Consider the following 18,286-nt stretch of genomic DNA (forward strand, 5'->3'; position numbering starts at 1 on the left):
TACTGGGTCCCATGCTCTTTAACTTGTTCATAAATGATTTAGAGTTGGGAGTGAGCAGTGAAGTGGCCAAGTTTGCGGATGACACTAAATTGTTCAGGGTGGTGAGAACCAGAGAGGATTATGAGGAACTCCAAAGGGATCTGTTGAGGCTGGGTGAGTGGGCGTCAACGTGGCAGATGCGGTTCAATGTGGCCAAGTGCAAAGTAATGCACATTGGGGCCAAGAATCCCAGCTACAAATACAAGTTGATGGGGTGTGAACTGGCAGAGACTGACCAAAAGAGAGATCTTGGGGTTGTGGTAGATAACTCACTGAAAATGTCAAGACAGTGTGCGTCTGCAATAAAAAAGGCCAACGCCATGCTGGGAATTATTAGGAAGGGAATTGAAAACAAATCAGCCAGTATCATAATGCCCCTGTATAAATCGATGGTGCGGTCTCATTTGGAGTACTGCGTGCAGTTCTGGTCGCCGCACCTCAAAAAGGATATTATAGCATTGGAGAAAGTCCAGAGAAGGGCAACTAGAATGATTAAAGGGCTGGAGCACTTTCCCTATGAAGAAAGGCTGAAACGCTTGGGACTCTTTAGCTTGGAGAAACGTCGACTGCGGGGTGACATGATAGAGGTTTACAAGATAATGCATGGGATGGAGAAAGTAGAGAAAGAAGTACTTTTCTCCCTTTCTCACAATACAAGAACTCGTGGGCATTCGATGAAATTGCTGAGCAGAAAGGTTAAAACGGATAAAAGGAAGTACTTCTTCACCCAAAGGGTGATTAACATGTGGAATTCACTGCCACAGGAGGTGGTGGCGGCCACAAGTATAGCCACCTTCAAGAGGGGTTTAGATAAAAATATGGAGCACAGGTCCATCAGTGGCTATTAGCCACAGTGTATGTGTGTATATAAATTTTTTTTTGCCACTGTGTGACACAGAGTGTTGGACTTGATGGGCCGTTGGCCTGATCCAACATGGCTTCTCTTATGTTCTTATGTTCTTATCAGCCAGGGTACCAAACACAGGAGGGAATGGGCTTGCCATGCCCATGGGACAGCCACAAAAGGGCCCAGTTTTTCAGTCTCACTACCATGACCCAATCTAGTTCTCAAAAATGAGATTCCACCCCCGGTTATTTAATTGCTCAGGCGGAATGTGATTGATTTTATGTTAGGGTATAAGATGTGTAGTTTTACTTATACATGTGTTCACAGATTCCGGTGAGCTGCGTTATACATGTATATGCTCAAGACCCAGCTGATGGAAGTTTGGCCTGAATTTTCCATAAGGATGACGCTTTATTTTAAAAAAAAAACCCTGCAAGCAAACCTGGATCTCATGTATCGTGTCCCTTCTTCAAACCTGGAACAGGGAGATGTTATAAATTCATAAATCGGCGCAGATCCCTACGGACATCCTACCAAGGTGTCTCGGTCATGATAAAAACTGCAGACAGCTGTAGAATTCCTTGGTGGGAAAACTTCAGAGTCTCAAAGGTGTAAGCAGTGTTCCCTCTAAGCTGAGTTAGTGTGAGCTCAAATACTTTGGTCACCAAATGAGAAGGGAGCACTCACTGGAGGAGATCCTGATGCTGGGAAAGACAGAAGACAAAAGAAGAAGGGGACGGCAAAAGATGAGATGGCTGGACAGCGTTACTAATGTAACAAACACAAATTTGAGCAGACTTCAGAGGATGGTGGAAGACAGGAGGGCCTGGCGTGACTTGGTCCATGGGGTTGCAAAGAGTTGGACTCGACTACGACTGAACAACAACAAAAGCTCGGAGTTTAGCTTCCAGCTCACGCATTTTTGTCTTAGCTCAAGGAAAAATGGCCCCAGAGCCAACTAATTAATGCAGTAGCTCTCGACTTTAATACCATTACTTACAAAGTTGAATTTTTGCTCACAAGACTCCACGGTTTAGAGGGAGCATTAGTAAGCAGCCTTTTGAGTTGCACACAAATCTTGAGCCAGTCCCTTGCAATGTAACCTACCTCCCAGGACTGTTGTTAGGGCAAACTGGAGGAAGGAAGGGTTATAATCTCACAGCAAACCTGAGAGCCAGTTTGGTGCCGTGGTTAAGTGTGTGGACTCGTATCTGGGAGAACCGGGTTTGATTCCCCACTCCTCCACTTGCACCTGCTGGAATGGCCTTGAGTTAGCCATAGCTATCACGGGGGTTATCCTTGAAAGGGCAGCTGCTGTGAGAGCCCTCTCAGTCCCACCCACCTCACAGAGTGTCTGTTGTGGGGGAAGAAGATATAGGAGATTGTAAGCCGCTCTGAGTCTCTGATTCAGAGAGAAGGGAGGGGTATAAATCTGCAGTCGTCTTCTTCTAAGCCCTTCTGTTGGGCTTCATCTCCCCTCAGAAATTCCGTGTTGCTCATCTGGGAGCCAGTCAAATGCCAAATGCAAGAGGGAGTTGCAAAATATTCTGGAGTTTCAAATATTGGCCATGGTGTTATATGCCACTTTGGATGTCAGGTAAAGCAAAGTAGAAGTATATTAAACGATGAATATGGATCTTAGCACAGTTCATGTGGCATCTGGTTCCTCCCTACCCTCTGGGTGATTTCATTGGTCGTTACAAGTTGGCATGTCATGGATTGTACCATGTTGTGGTCTTTCTAGGGGGAAAAAGAGTCCATGTGCAAATTGATGCCCCCTCCAATCCCTGCCCATTTGCCATCGACATATAAAACTGGAAGGGGGAAATCTTATTTGTTTGGTTATCCTATGGTAGTAAGTTCCATCCACACTTGAGCAGTGCATTTCCAAATGGCAGGTAACATGATCTTCAGTGCGTGCGCGGGGGGTGGGGGGGAATTATTCCTTTGAAGAAGCTGCATAGAATTTTGGTAGCAACACTGGGGTGGGTAAAAATTCTCTCGATAAATAAGCGGGCCACAGTTCTCACCACAAGGTCATTCGGAAAACCGTCCAACAGAGAACACAGACTGTCCTTCAGTGGGAACGAATCCTTCATGCCTGCATTGCTTTGCCCTTGTGGAGCAGTTTTGCCAGCTGGACAGAAGGTGGGGACAATCAGAAGCCATGGGGGAAGAGAGAGGGGGGCAATGAATCTAATCAGAATGTAGCACACCATTAGCTGAGCTGTGTGGTGCTGCTACATACTGGATAAGAGGCTGGAAAAGAGCAAAGTGTGTGTGTGGGGGGGTCCCTCAGGCACTATCCCCCCCCCTTTCCAAGAGGTCTGTCTTCTCCAGCTGCATAAACCTGGCAATTCCATCTGTAGGGGGGGATTACCGATTTATCAGATTAAAGGAAGGGGTTTAAGGCCTGGACAGGAAACTCCGCTATTGGAGGTGTAAAACCACACACGATGCAGGAGGAATTGGAAGAGCTTTTTCTCTGCCTCCCTTAATACACTAATTCAGGGTGAGCATCTGACTCTGCTGAGCTTTAAAAAGATGCTTGGGGGGGGGGGGGGAGCCACCAGCATACACACAAGACATTTGTGGTTCTGTAAAAGGCAAAAGGCCTTTTGCATGTACTGCTGCGGCAGGCAGGGAGGCCAGATCCAGGTTGAGAAACTCTTGACAACACCATAGATTCCACCATCCAAAGCATCCATTTTCTCCAGGGGAATGGATTTCTGTAGTCTGGAGATGAGCCGTAATTCCAGGAGATCCCCAGGTCCCACCTGGAGGCTGGCATTCCTAGCAGTAGGATGCAGAACTGTCGATTATCTCCAGTGGCTAGGGAGGTTCAGTCAAAACACTGGCTGGAATTGAAGGTCTCTCAGATCACAGGACTGTTGTGAACCTCTCAATTTTGCAAACCTTCAGGACTACAAGGAAACTCATTGGATCCATTTTGACCCCCCCCACCATCTCCTCCAATCAGATTCCCCCACCTCTCTTTCCTTTGCAAAGGTTTTTCCTTGGTGTGTTAGAAGAAGTAGACTGCAGATTTATACCACGCCCTTCTCTCTGAATCAGAGACTTAGAGCGGCTTCTTGTTGTTCAGTCGATCAATCGAGTCCAATTCTTTGCAACTCCACGGACAAAGTCACACCAGGCCCTCCTGCCCCCACAACAGACACCCTGTGAGGTGGGTGAGGCTGAGAAGGCTCTCACAGCAGCTGCCCTTTCGAGGACAGCTCTGCGAGAGCTATGGCTGACCCAAGGCCATTCCAGCAGCTGGAAGTGGAGGAGTGGGGAATCAAACCCGGTTCTCCCAGAAAAAGAGTCCACACACTTAACCACTACACCAAACTGGTGTACATATAAACAGTCAGCTCTGCTGTAACCTACAAGGACCAGCAGTCTTTAAGCAACGGCTAGACAAACACCTATCAGGGATGCTCTAGGCCAGGGGTGTCAAACGTGGCCCGGGGGCCGAATCGGGCCTCCCGAGCAACTGGCTATTATCTGCTTCTTTCTCTCTCTCCCTTGCTTCCTTCTGCATAACAGCTTGTTTTGCAAGGGCTGCTGAAGTGCACAGGAGTTACAGAACAAAACCTCTATTGTATTCATTAGCTGAAACTCCCCCCTTGGGGAGGAAAGGGGGGAGGCAGAGCTTGCCGTGCCGGGCTCTCTCAATCGCACAGCGGAGCTACGGAGCCAAGCCTCCCTTCTACTGGCTGAGGTTCCTCACCCTCCTGGTCACCTGGGGAAGGAAGGAAAGAGCCAGAGCTTCCTTTGCCCAGTTCCCTGGATCCCATGGCAAATAAAGCACCTTTAAAACCAATGCATGCTAATATTTAAAACATGTTTTATTTTAAGCTTTTTTGTAAAAAAAAAAAAAATCTTTGCGTTTGTGTCCTTTATAAAGTTTATATATCTGCTACCTAATCTTAAAGAAATACACACATGGCCTGGCCCGACAGGGTCTCATTTATGTTCGATCCGGCCCTCATAACAAATGAGTTTGATGCCCCTGCTCTAGGCTGATCCTGTATAGAGCAGGGGGGTTGGTCTAGATTAGCCTGTAGGGCCCCTTCCAACTCTGTGATTCTATGAATGCCGGGAGCAAGTCCTGGAGCTCTTCCTGGACCTCCTACGCCCCAGGTGCCTCGCTACACGACGTGCGGAGGGTCTCTCGGGAACGGGGCTTGCCTTGCTTCTTGGGAGAATTCCTCGTGCCTGGCCGCGGGCAGGATGACTCATCTGGCAAATTAATATCTAGGGTGGTTATTAATAGAGCTGCCAGAAAGCAGCACGGATGGCGATGACTGCCGGGGGTGGGGGGAGGATGTAGGTGCATGTGTGGCACCCACGCAGGCCAGACGCACGTCTACCATTGAGGCACGCCGCGAAGGACAGGGCATCATGCTGCTCTGCTCGCAGGACTCTGAGCATCCTCCCCCCCCCCCCATCGGATGAAGACTGATCAAAGGCGGCAGAGAAGGTTAGCGAGGGTGGCTGGGCGCAAAAGGCAGGGCACCTTGTTTATCACAGCGCCCTGCACCCCAGGGGCATCATTAACCGTGCTGGGCAACCAGTGAGAGCAAAGGCGCTCGCCGTCATTCAGAAGCACTCTGCCGCCTGCAAGAGGGCTTTGTGACAGCAGCAAACGGGGGCCACGCTCTCGAGAGTAGGCAGAGGAACACGCTTTTGGCTGAATCATAATAGAATTGGAAGGGATCTCCAGGGTCATCTAGTCCAACCCCCTGCACAATGCAGGAAATCTACAAATACCTCCTCCCCATATCCCCAGTGACCCCCTGCTCCATGCCCAGAGGATAGCAAAAAAACCCTCCAGGATCCCTGGCCAAACAAACCTAGAGGAAATTGCTCCCTGACCCCAAAGTGGCGATCTGGAATTTCCCTGGGGTTGTAAGAAAGGGCCACAAGAACTAAGCAGTGATGCAATCCCTTCCTGCCTTCTCTCTCATGATCTGCCGAAGTTCACAGAATCGGCATCGCTGTCAGATGACCATCTAGCCTCTCTGCACGTCTCGCCAACCTACTCTGCCGCCTTTGATTAGTCTTCATCCGATGGGATGGGGGGGGAGGATGCCCAGACCCCTGTGAGCAGAGCAGCACGATGCCCTGTTCTTCGCAGCATGCCTCAATGGTAGACATGCATCTGGCCTGCGTCCAATGCACCTACATCCTCCCCGCACATGCACCTACATCCTCCCCGCCTTAACTGGAGATACCAGGGATTGAAACCTGGGACTGTTTGCATGCCGAGCAGATGCTCTACCACTGAGCCATGGCCCCTTCCCCAAAGGTTTTAATGTTTGATGCTTGCCACCTCGGGGACACTAGGAAAGTGGAAAGGCAGCACAGAAATGTTCCAAAATAAATGTTCTCACTTTAGATCCAGGTGCAGAGCCGTGTTGAGTCCGGGGGCACCTCCAAGACCAACAAAGTTCAATCACGCCATCGGCCCAACGAGCTCAAATTCTTGATCAGTACCTAAAATTCCATCTCTGTTGTTAGAAGTTACAGGATGGGATTTTTTGAAAAAAAGGATATCCAGGATGGCAATCTTAAGTGAATCCATGGCCAGTCCTGTTGCTGCCACCACCCCGTCTAAAGGACTTGAGAGCATCCCAATATTAAGGAGGAAAGCAGGGGGCAGAAAACTGATACATAATTATGCAAAGAAGAAGACTCTAGATTTATATTCCGCCCTTCTCTCTGAATCAGTCTCAGAGTGGCTTACAATTTCCTTTCTCTTCTTCCCCCACAACAGACACCCTGGGAGGCAGGTGGGGTTGAGAGAGCTCTCAAAGAAGCTGCCCCTTCAAGGACAATTCTGCAAGAGCTATGGCTGACCCATGGCCATCCCAGCAGCTGCAAGTGGAGGAGTGGGGAATCAAACCCGGTTCTCCCAGATAAGAGTCCGCACACTTAACCACTACACCAAACTGGAAAACAATATACTAATTTGGAAGGCCCACTGGTTGCGTTCCCATTTCAGGATTCACACCTGTTTGTCTTGCCAAAAGGAAAGTGCCGCGTTCAGGACTAAAAGCTCTGTTTAGCATTCTCCCTGTCAGACTTGGGCTTGGCAAGCAGGCGGGTTTCACGTGCCCCTTTCCCTGAGAGCAAGCAAGCTGCCAAGAAATGGTGGCAGTGGTTGTTTTTAAAAAGCTTTATTTAAATACTGCTGACCAAAATGCTGGCCAGCTTCTAGCACAACAGAGTATCTTCGATCCCTACGGAGTTTTTTAAAAAAAAGTCCACCCCCAACCAAGAATGTAATAAATAACATACAATCGCACACACACACACACACACACACACACACACACAGGTTCTCCATGCTCAACTTAAAACAAATAGGGAAGGAGCTGGTCTTAATTTCAAAGGTACGGGTCTGGCTCCAAGATGACCTGCAAGCACGGAGAACGTGTTCCCGAAATTTAGCTGATGCGGTGGGTCCTCTACACATCTCCCCTTTCTTCCCAAAGGCACCCACGACACTGCGGTCTGTAACCAGACGCAAAAAGGAAAGGAAACAATGCAGATCATGGATGCAGCTGCTGACACTGAGAAATCGGAAGCCCTTTTGAGAGTAAGCGCTGGTCCCGCGTTGTGTTGGTTTAGAGACTGAGATGCCAGCTGCCGTGCTGGTGCAGCCGAGGTGGGCACCCGCAGGGCCAAATGGTAAAGATGATGCAAGTTTCCAAGTTACACTGAACTCTTTATCAGGCATGAGGAGGTCTCTTTGGCTTTCTCCCATTGGAGAAAACTCACTGGCGGTCCTGTTGGAAGGAAACTCACAGGCAGTCAAGTCTAATTAGGCATAGGCAAAGACAAAGAGGAGAACTGTGTCCTAAGCCAGAAAATGTGTCTGTCTGCAATACAGGGACAAGGATTTTGGGCTAAACTCTTTCTTCACTCACTGTTTCTCCACACCAGGGCTTTTTTTGTAGCAGGAACTCCTTTGCATATTAGGCCACACACACATCAGGAGGTTGTGGCATAATATGCAAAGGAGTTCCTGGTAACAGAACCAGCCAAGTATTACCCCTGGATTACTAGACTATCTTTCCCTGGAATAGCTAAGAACAGTGAAAATGTCCAGCAGGAAGCACTGGCTGTTGCTTAGGGATGCACAAGAACCATTAAGAACACTGGAGCTTTGTTGTCAATTAAGCTTTTCCTTCTGTTCCGTGAGGAAAGGCTGGGGGAAGGAAGACCCCAGTTTAACTTGGCAGCTTGCATCACCCAACTGCTCAACAACAGAAGAGCTCATCCCTCTGATTACGCATCTCTGACTAATTTGGCAGCTAACTTTACCAAAAAAAACCAACAACAACCCCACACACACAGCACAAATGAGGAGGAACAGCCAGCCGGTTCCCAACATTTGGGACTAACGGGCGATGCTCTTGGCTCCTTGCTGTTACAACCTCGCGGCTGTTTTTCAGAGCCAAGCTACGCACGCACAGATGCACGCACACCTCCCACTTCTGTTTCTCCAAAGAAAAACATGCATTATCTGGGGCTTCCGCAGCCGTTTCCCAGAGCTGGGACCCGTCACGGTTAGATGGCGCAGATGCTGTGGGAGTCGCACTTTGGCCCTGCTCCCATCTGGTTCTCCCTGGGGCCTGCGTCAGCAAGCGGCAGAAAAGGAGAAGGCTGAGGAGAGCTGCTAGCCTCTCTCTGCTTGCTTGCTTGCTTGCAATGGATTTTCAGGGGAAACTGGTTGTCCTGCAAGGCTGGAAGGCAGTTGCGTAGAATTAAAAAGGAAGCAGTACCCCTAACGCTCTGGGAAGCCTTCGGATGATGTTGACCTCTGCAGAAACGAGACAGTGACGCCGCGAGCTCTGACAGCTGGCATTCCCTCCTCTCTTGCTTTTTCATGCACCGTGGCTGAACGAAGGAAATCCCCAATCCCGGCAAATCAGATTAGCAAAGCAGAACAATGTTCGAAGAGAGTTTCGTTCCAGGAGAGTTCTGCGGGGGTGCTTTGCACGGGGGATCTCGGGATGCTACCTTTAGAGCGAAGCCATCTTGGAAGGACACTGTGAATTCTGCTTGGGCGGCAGGGTTTGGATTTGCCTCTAGGCAAACATGCCCCCAAGCCTCTAGGTGCAGCAGCAGCGTTTCCCAACACTGTAACAATCAAGCTTTCAGGTCCCAGATCTCTCCTTAGTGTAAGCAAGTGGGTATGTGTAGGTACGTCCATTGTTCAACGACATCTGGGGGAGGCAATGTCACCCGCCATCCAAATGAGTCATTTTTGCGCCATCCAAGGACTAGGCCCCAGCCTAGAAGCGCTCCACACTCTCTAAACACCTGACCGTGCCAGCAAAATGTCAGAGGGCTGGAGACTGCGACAGCTCGGGAGGGACAGCTTGGCACACTGAGGGTTGCAAAGCAGGGGAGGAGCACACAGGCCCTACAACCCATGTCCAAGTGCCGCCCACATCAAAGCAGGGCAGGGCCTGAATTCCCCGTGCTTCTTGCCCGCCAGCCATAAAAGCCCAGATGGAAAAGGAGGGGAGCAGCCTCGGGTTCAGCGGTCCCGTAAAATAATTTAAGACATCACTTGTCTTTACGGACAGGACGGCAGGCGACTCTAGCTAGCAGCGAGGCAAGTGAGGATTGAGGACTGCAACGCAGAGGGATTCATCCAAGATGCATCAGCCCTGCCCGCAGGGTTCATTTGTTTCAGATATTCTTCGGTCTGGATGACGGGAAGCGACTTAACCAGCCCGGCTGCCAATGTCTCCCTGAGGCTGTTAGAGGGGGCCGCAGAACCACTGCTTCTAATTGGCTCGGTGATCGCCCCGGCAACACCAGGCCAATGGGAGAAGGCCCCACATGCACACCGCACGGGCCTGCCCCGCGACGGTTCCTCCTCTGTCTCCTGCTCCACCTGGAGTTGCGTGTCCCTGTCTCCTGGGACAGGGTCCCATTTTCCATCCGGCTGCAAGGCAAAGGGTGGGTGGGGAGGGGGGCAGCGGGCGGCTTCACCACTTGAAGAAGACGAGCCCCGCTAAAACTGTGTACCCCAGGACCAGGAAGAGAACTTTGAGCAGACGGTCACTCTTGTCTTCGAGCTCCTTGGCCAGGATCTCAAAGAAAGTGACGAAGAGGAAGGTGCCCGCTGCGATGCCCTGCAGGAGCACCGAGGCTATGCTGCTGGCCACATTCTGGGCGCTTTCGATCCCCACGCCGATCCCGATGCCCGCCGGGATCATCAAGCTGACCACGACGGCCAACTTGGCCGCGTCCTTCATCGTCAGGGCGGTCTTGGCCATGTTGATGCCCAGGGCCACGGCCACGAGCGTCTCGTGGATGGCCACGCCCAGGAAAAGGCTGACCACTTTGTCGCCTTCCTCCTGCAGGCCCAGGGCCAGGCCCTCGAAGATGGAGTGAGCCGACAAGGCAAAGACCAGGCTGAAGAGGCGCAACGGGCTGGAGCGGGACAGCTCCTGGATGCTCAGGCTGTGGCTGTGGTGGCTGTGCTCGCCGGGGCGGTGCTGCCCCCAGGAAGACTCGATGAAAGGGCTCTCGTATTCGGAGTCGCTGCCGACATCCGAGCCGGCGTTGAAGGTCTCCAGGTCGATGAAGGACGGCTTCTCCTTCCGGAAAGTCAGAATCAGCTGCTCCAAAAAGACCGTCAGGAAGAAGCCCATCAGCATGATAGTTTCCGCCAGGGGGTAGTCCGTGGTCACACCCCCGATCGTCAGGACTTCTTGGAGCTGGAAAAGACAAAGAGGGGAGAGATGCCAGATCGAGACACCGTTACAGAGCCTGTCCCTGGGATCCTCAACTTTCCATCGCTTTCCAAAAAGCTGAGTTTCTTGCCCTGGCCGTGCCTGTGTTGAAAGCTCAGAAGCCTTTAGCTATAGAGCAGGGGTGGCCAACGGTAGCTTTCCAGATGTTTTTTTTTTTGCCTACAACTCCCATTAGCCCCAGTCAGCATGGCTGATGGCTGGGGCTGATGGGAGTTGTAGGCAAAAAACATCTGGAGAGCTACCGTTGGCCACCCTTGCTATAGAGTGCTTCTTATCCCCACTAGTGTTCCCTCTAAGCTGAGTTAGCGAGAGCTGGCTCACAGGCTTTTAGCCTCCAGCTCACACATTCTTGTCTTAGCTCAGGAAGGATGACCCCAGAGTACATTAATTTAAGAACATAATTATGGTTCAGCGGTAGAGCAAAAGATCCCAGGTCCAACCCCTGGCATCTCCAGTGAAAAGGAACTGGCAGTAGGTGATGGGAAAGACCTCTGCCTGAGACCCTGGAGAGCTGCTGCCAGCGTGAATAACTTTGACGGGCCAAGGGTCTGATTCACTAAGGCAGCTTCTCGGGTTCAACAGCTTTCCTGGACTGAACTGGGCAGTCCAGCAGCCAGTTCCCCGCAGCAGCTCACCCAGTAAGGCTACAAACATGATCTTCAACTCTACATATAGAGCCAGTGGGGTGCAGTGGATAAGAGCATGGACTCTTATCTGGGACGATCGGGTTTGATTCCCATCTTCTCCACGTGCACCTGCTGATGTGATCTTGAGTCAGTCACAAGTTCTCGCAGAGCTGTGCCTCTCAAGAGCAGTTTCCGTCAGAGCTGTCTCAGCTCGACCTACCTCACAGGGTGTCTGTTGTGGGGAGGGTAAGGGAAAGGAGATTGTAAGCCACTCTGAGACTCTTTTGGGTAGTGAAGGGCGGGGTATAAACTCAATCTCTTCTTCTCCTATATTACATTTCTAGCCTGCCCTTCCCACAAGGAGGTCCAAGCGGCACACATCGTCGTCTCCTTTTTTCCCATTTTGCTTCCACAGCAACCTTAGAAGGTAGCACAGGGGCTGTCCCAAGGTCACCCTGTAAGTTTTTCAGGGGCAAATGTGGATTTCAAACACAAGCCCAGCCAAACCTCCTAACTGGGACACCCCATTGGCTCTCAGGGACACAAAGGGCAAGAGGCCTTCCTGGCTTGCCCTATCTATACACCCCTCTGCTCCCCTGATGTCATGCTGCCCTGTTTGCTGTTCCATCACTACATGCTACAGCGCATCTTGATTTCTGCATTGCAATACACAAAAATGGGAGAAATGTTCTCTGGTGTGTCTGGATTTGGATCTCTGTGCCATTTTGTCTGGAAAGGGACATGACGAAGCTAGGAAGAGCGCGGCAGAAAAGAGAAGCATCTTCCGTGAGCTAGAGGGCTGTTTAGCAAGGCAGGATTCATTCAAGGAAGGTGGGTCCTGCTGAGGCTAGGATCACAAGGAATGCAGTCTCTGCCCAGCACAGCGCAAGCCAGCAGAGCTGGGCAGATCATTTCCAGCTAGCCCTGCTTTGGGGGTTCTGACAGACCTTTTGGTTGGACTCCAGCTTTCTCAAGAAGACACTAAGATCATGGCTATATTGTAGAGGGTTTTTTATGCTTCTACGCTCAGTAATTTCTACTGGATGTTGCTAAAATGGTTCTCCATATATCTAATCTGTATTGTCAACATAGTAAATAGTAAAAAAAATGAAAAATGAAGAAGATGATGATGACATTGGATTTATATCCCGCCCTCCACTCCAAAGAGCAGCTCACAATCTCCTTTATCTCCGCCCCCCCCCCCCTTACAACAAACACCCTGTGAGGTGAGTAGGGCTGAGAGAACTCTCACAGCAGCTGCCCTTTCAAGGACAAGTCCTATGAAGAAGAAGGAGAAGAAGATGACGACTCTAAGCTGCCTTCTGCTGCTTTTGCTGTGCATCTGATGGAAGCTCCCTGGAGCCTCTGGCTAAAAGAGGCCTTTCTAGGCATCTGCTGCCTGGGACCTTTAAATAGGAGATGCTGCGGATGGAACCAGGCTGTCCTACATGCAAACTAGGTGCTCTGCCACTGAGCCATGGCCCCTCGCCAATGAGTTTTCCGCTCAAAGATGTTGACAGAAAAAACACTGCTTGGTTATTTGCGGAAACAAGGCAACGCTTTGCGAACTTACGGAAACAGAAATAGAAGCTGGAGAAGGTTTGAGAACCAGGGCTCTTTTTTTGTAGCAGGAACTCCTTTGCATCTTAGGCCACACACCTCTGATGTAGCCAATCCTCCTGGAGCTTACAGGGCTCATAGTACAGGGTCTACTGTAAGCTCCAGAAGGACTGGATACACCAGGGGCTGTGTGGCCTAATATGCAAAGGAGTTCCTCCTACAAAAAAAACCCGGTTGAGAACAGTTCTGGTTGGTCTTTACTGCATACTCACGAGTCTAGTTTCGAACATGCTATTATGTTGACTGAGAGGCATCCTCATGGTATGCGTTTACGAATAATAGCCTTTTAAAAAAAGAATCAATATGTTTTGCTTGACATTTAACCTGTGAGTTGGCAGTGGCACTATCCAGACATCTTGGCTGGCTTTTTCTGGCACCTTATCTAGGTCAGGTGGGGGCTTCTGCTCAGAGATGCCTCTCCTTCTGCCCTCTGTCACTGCACTTCAGATATGAAACTGTGTAATGCTTGTAAATTACCACTTGGTGGTGCTGTAGCATTATTTTCATAACAAGGACTTAACAATAACTACCAAGGAGATTTCCCATGGAAACAGGGTTGCCAAGTCCAATTCAAGAAATATCTGGGGACTTTGCAAGTGGAGCCAGGAGACATTGGGGCGGAACCAGGAGCAAGAGTGGGACAAGCATAACTGAACTCCAAGGGAGTTCTGGCCATCACATTTAAAGGGACAGCACACCTTTTTAAATGCCTTCCTTCCATAGGAAATAATGAAGGATAGGGGCACCATATTTTGGGGCTCAAACAATTGGACCCCCTGGTCCAATCGTTTTGAAACTTTGGGGGTATTTTGGGGAGAGGCAGCGGATGCTATATTGAAAATTTGGTGCCTCTACCTCAAAAAACAGCCCCCCCCAGAGCCCCCAATACCTCCAGATCAATTCCCCATTATACTCTATGAGAATCGATCTCCCCAAGGGAATAACGAAGTGCCCGGCAGATATTTCCCTCCCCCACCCCCCTGTTTCTGGCGACTCTGAAGGGAGGGATTGGCCTCTCTACTCACGAGTTGCTGCCAACTTCTTCAAAGTAACACCATCCCAAGAGGAAGCCTTTCCAATCGGAGATTGAAGCCTTCGGAGGTGGAAAGTCACATGGTGCCTATGGGGATGGGGCTTCTCCCCGCCGGCCAGCTGACTGGGGGCGGGAAGGAGCCTGGGAAAGCTGGAGAACCCCCGCTGGGACCTGGGGATTGGCAAGCCTACTTGGAAAACATCTCATTGGCTTATTCATTACGGCTGAAAGGCACAAGCTATAGCAGCCAGAGGGGGGCCAATGGGGCTCTCCCCCCTTTTGATTCTGCAGCACCCCAGCCCAGCAACAATCTGCCTGCTCTTGAGGCTCAATTAAATAACAGCCCCGATGTGCCTTCCCAAAAAAATCCTGGCTATGGCCCTGCATTAATAAACTTTTCACCCAAAGGTTCCAGTTTTGACCGGAAGACCCTCTTCACGTGAACGACTGGACAGGCTTCAGAAAAGGGTCAGGGAAGGGAGACTGGGAAGACCCAATCAGAAAGCCTCTCAGCACAGGCGGAGGGAGCTGGCTGTCTTGCACACTGGCAGTCTTCTCTGTGGGGACTCCTCCTGCCCACAGAAGCAGCGGTGCCAAACCAGGAGGAAAAGGCGGCCAGCTGGGCCTGACCTTCCGAGCCAAACCTGATCAGTCACAGAAGCCCCCAAGCAGTGCATGATGGCCGCTCCTTGCCCTCAAAGTCTGGTAGATTGCCTCTGAACACAGAAGTTCCATTTAGCCATCGTGACTAATAAAGAAGTCCGTAGATTTAAGAAGACTGTGGATTTATATCCCACCCTTCTCTCTGAATCACAGTCTCAGAGTGGCTTACAAACCAGATGAGACTCTCCTCCATGAAACTGCCTCCACCACCTTTGCAGTGGCTGCCACCACCACCTCAGTCCACACTGAGGTGCTGCAGGCATATCCAGTCTGGTTTCCCTATGCTTTTTAACGCCAAATCAATCGCTTCTGCTTAAGAACAGCCAGCCAGGGTCCACTCCCCCCTGCATCCTACCTTTTCTCGGACAGCAGGAAGCAGGGCGTTAAAACAGGTAGCCAGGAAGACGCCTCCTCCAAAGGAATTGCAAAGGGCGAGGGCCCTCTTGGAGCGATGAGCCTTCTCATAGTCGGCCTCGATGATCTTCACCGGCAGGAGGGAGCCGCCCAGCATGAGCACAAACACCCCCAGCAGACAAAGCACCTTGGCTAGGAGCACCTTCATTTTTGCTGTGCTGCAGAAGGGTTGACTTGGACGTTTTTCAGTCCATGGAATTCATTACGATCTTGGGAGTCCAAATTGCTGATGTCTGTAGAAACCCATGGAGACCTAGAAAGGATTTTTTTTTTAAAAAAAAAAAGACTGTTTCAAGTATCCCACATCAACACATAAAGATGTCTTAGATCAATGTACTAGAGCAGGTCCAGCTCAATGTATCCCAAACCTAACAGGTAGCGACTCTGCACCAATACTCCCTCCAAGCTGTGGAGCAAAAATTCTACTTTGTGAGCTGCTGGCTTTAAAGTTGTGACCTACTGCAGAAATTAGTTTGCTCGGGGGCCATTCTTCCTGAGCTGAGACAAAAATGTGTGAGCTGGAAGCTAAAAAAACTGAGCTAGCTCACAGCAACCCAGCTTAGAGGGAACACTGCTCTGCACCATTGACTCAGAGAATTATCTTCCCCAACCTGTTTACCTGGGGACGTCCAGGATTGAACCTGGGACCTTCTATATGCAAAGCAGGAGGTTTGGGCCCTCTGTTGAAATGCCACATATCAAGAGTGGTGTACACAGCACTGGGACAGGAAAACCAGTGGTCTCTTGGATTTTTATTTGACCATTCTTCAGCATACATAGGGCTCCATCAGACTTGGGGAATTTTTAAGTGACTTTCCTTTTGACAGTCTCATGCTAAGGGCAGAAGCAAATGTGGCTCTTTTGGCTGATGGTAAGCCATTTGTGTATCAGAAGACATTTTAAGTTGCTGGATGCTTTGAAATCGAGTTATGCCTCCCCATTTGTATTCCCTTTCCATTTTGTTTTAACACATCTCAGGGCTACATATTACAGAAAAAGTGGGCAATAAATATTATCCGTCATTATTAAGGCAACTGAGTACAGTAAGAGAAACTCTCGTTTATGCACAATGCAAAACACCATCTTAACCTGGAAACTATTAACCTGCTTTTAGCCTGGAAACTATTAACATTCGTTTAAGCTGTGTGATGTTTTTATGCTGCGCCTGGGCTTTTAGTGCTGGATTTTAGTTGATCACTTTTCACATTCATTATGCTTTATTTTGTAAGCCACCTCAGGCAGGCTTCCCTGAGAGGCAGCATAACATTTTTCTAAATGAAAAGGACAGCCTCGGATCCATGTTCCCACTAAGCTGACTTAGTGTGAGCTAGCTCACAGTTTTTTAGCCTTCGGCTCGCACATTTTTGGCTTAGCTCAGGAGTACTGCTCCCAGAGCAAGCTACTCTATGCAGTAGCTCACAACTTTAATGCCAGTAGCTCATTAAGTAGAATTTTTGCTCACAAGACTCCACAGCTTACAGAGAGCATTGCCTAGGATAGTCTGATCTTAGAAGTTAAGTCCTTGTTAGTACTTGGATGGGAGACCACCAAGGAAGTCCTGACAAACTATCTCTGAACATCTCTTGCCTTGAAAGCCCTGCAGTATGAAGCTTTCCCATGTTCTCCTAAGCTTACAAAGACTCCAAATGCCTGATGAATCCAAGCCCAACGTCTGCAGATTTGATGCTACTAAACTGGGGCTCAGAAAGCACCAAGAGCTTCTCCCACCTTTTACCATTTTTCCTATAGGCTCACACAAGCCAGCTACAGATTGCTTCCACAGGGTTCATGGAGAGAATATATCATAAAATACGCTGACCTCTATAGCTCAACTTTGCCTGATCGCATCAGCTCTGGGTAAGCTAAGCGGGGTTGGCCCGGTTAGTACTTGGATGGGAGGCTTCCAAGGAAAAGCCCCCCAAGGTTATAACAAAAAGGCCGAAAACCTCACAGGGTCACCACAAGTAGGCCATGACTTGACAGCTCTCTCCATCACCACAACCATATTCCATGAAAACCTTCTACCACAATAATTATTTCCTTACTGTTTAAAAGGTGTGCTTTTGCTTCAAGACACCAATTCCCACCACCTGTCTTCCGTTTTATGTGTCACACCCAGTTTTGGTATGCAGGAGTTGTCCTGCGCTTCTATTTCTACAAAAACACCAAAATTGAGACAGCGTGTCTGATGGTACCTTAAAACATTCATAGATCTTTTGTGGCATGACAGTCACATAAAATATATCGAAAGAAATACAGACACAGAAAAACATCTGAGGTGTCAATCAGTGTCCCCTCTAAGCTGAATTAGTGTAAACTAGCTCGCAATTTTTTAGCCTCCACCTCACACATTTTTATCTCAGCTCAGGAAAAATGGCCCTAGAGCAAACCGATTTATGCAGCAGCTCACAACTTTAAGGCCAGTAGCTCACAAAGTAAAATTTTTGCTCACAAGACTCCACAGCTTAGAGGGAACATTGGTGTCAATATACGGTATGTAAGGTCATTCACTACATTGAAGTAAATTCTTCAAGACAGGGCAGTTCTTGTTCTAGACCCCAGTTTCTGATTCCACCCCAAGAGATGTTTCCTATTTCTATTAATCTTTATTATTGCATCACCATCATCATCGCCATCATCATCGATATTTCATTAATTGTAATTGCGTTATTAAAAATCATTACTATTATTATTGTATTATAGCACCCTTTTCAAAATTAAGGCTGCGGATCAGTGGGTTTTGGAGCAGCCACCCTCGCTGCTGGGCACTTATTCTCGCCCACAGAGCTTGTTCCTGGCTATTTTAAGCCCGCTAGATCAGCTTTTGTGCTAGGCGCTGTGCAATGTGACACATAAAATAAATTATGCTGTTGAAGTTCTACCCCCGAGACCTTTCCCTCCCTCAACTATATTCTCCCCAATATCTCCCCCCCCCTTTAAAACCCACCCACTTTTTTTTAAGGCGCCCTCACCTCGCTCGCAGCTTCTCCTTCCCTTCCCTTCCTCTCCTCCCTTGGCAACCGCTTTCCCCCTCCTCCTGTGGTTGCAAACCGGCCACTCATTGGTTGTCAGTGACGCCATGGAAACGTTCATTGGCTGTCCTGGCGGCTAGTGTCCCGCCTCCCGAATTGGGCCCTCCTTCAAAGCCAGGCGGACTCGTCCTTTCCCAAGCGCTTTCCCCCAACCGCTGTGTATCTTGAAAGGGCGTCCGCCGAACTCGACGGAGCAGCGGTGCAACAACGAATGGCAGCCGTCCTGG

The 18,286-nt window shown here is 49.5% G+C and overlaps 1 protein-coding gene across 1 annotated transcript; it reads right to left on the minus strand.

Annotated features, from left to right (window-relative positions):
* Window positions 1–7,057: 7,057 nt before the first annotated feature.
* SLC39A3 (solute carrier family 39 member 3) lies at window positions 7,058–18,076 on the minus strand. Its single transcript, XM_060232522.1, has 3 exons — window positions 18,000–18,076; window positions 14,969–15,280; window positions 7,058–10,635 (listed from the first exon to the last, which is right to left on the minus strand). The coding sequence occupies exons 2-3, from the start codon at window positions 15,173–15,175 to the stop codon at window positions 9,901–9,903; spliced, it is 942 nt and encodes a 313-aa protein (XP_060088505.1). The 5' UTR covers window positions 15,176–15,280; window positions 18,000–18,076; the 3' UTR covers window positions 7,058–9,900.
* Between the last annotated feature and the right edge of the window lie 210 nt (window positions 18,077–18,286).

This window comes from Heteronotia binoei, chromosome 2 (assembly GCF_032191835.1).
Source record: "Heteronotia binoei isolate CCM8104 ecotype False Entrance Well chromosome 2, APGP_CSIRO_Hbin_v1, whole genome shotgun sequence".
In the NCBI taxonomy this organism is placed as follows: Eukaryota; Metazoa; Chordata; class Lepidosauria; order Squamata; family Gekkonidae; genus Heteronotia; species Heteronotia binoei.

Excerpts from the sequence above, each read along its gene's own strand:
- SLC39A3 (XM_060232522.1), bottom strand. The coding sequence starts at position 15,175 with ATGAAGGTGCTCCTAGCCAAGGTGCTTTGTCTGCTGGGGGTGTTTGTG. Across the intron at positions 10,636-14,968 it reads TTCCTGCTGTCCGAGAAAAG|CTCCAAGAAGTCCTGACGAT; the intron begins GTAGGATGCAGG and ends TGTCTTTTCCAG.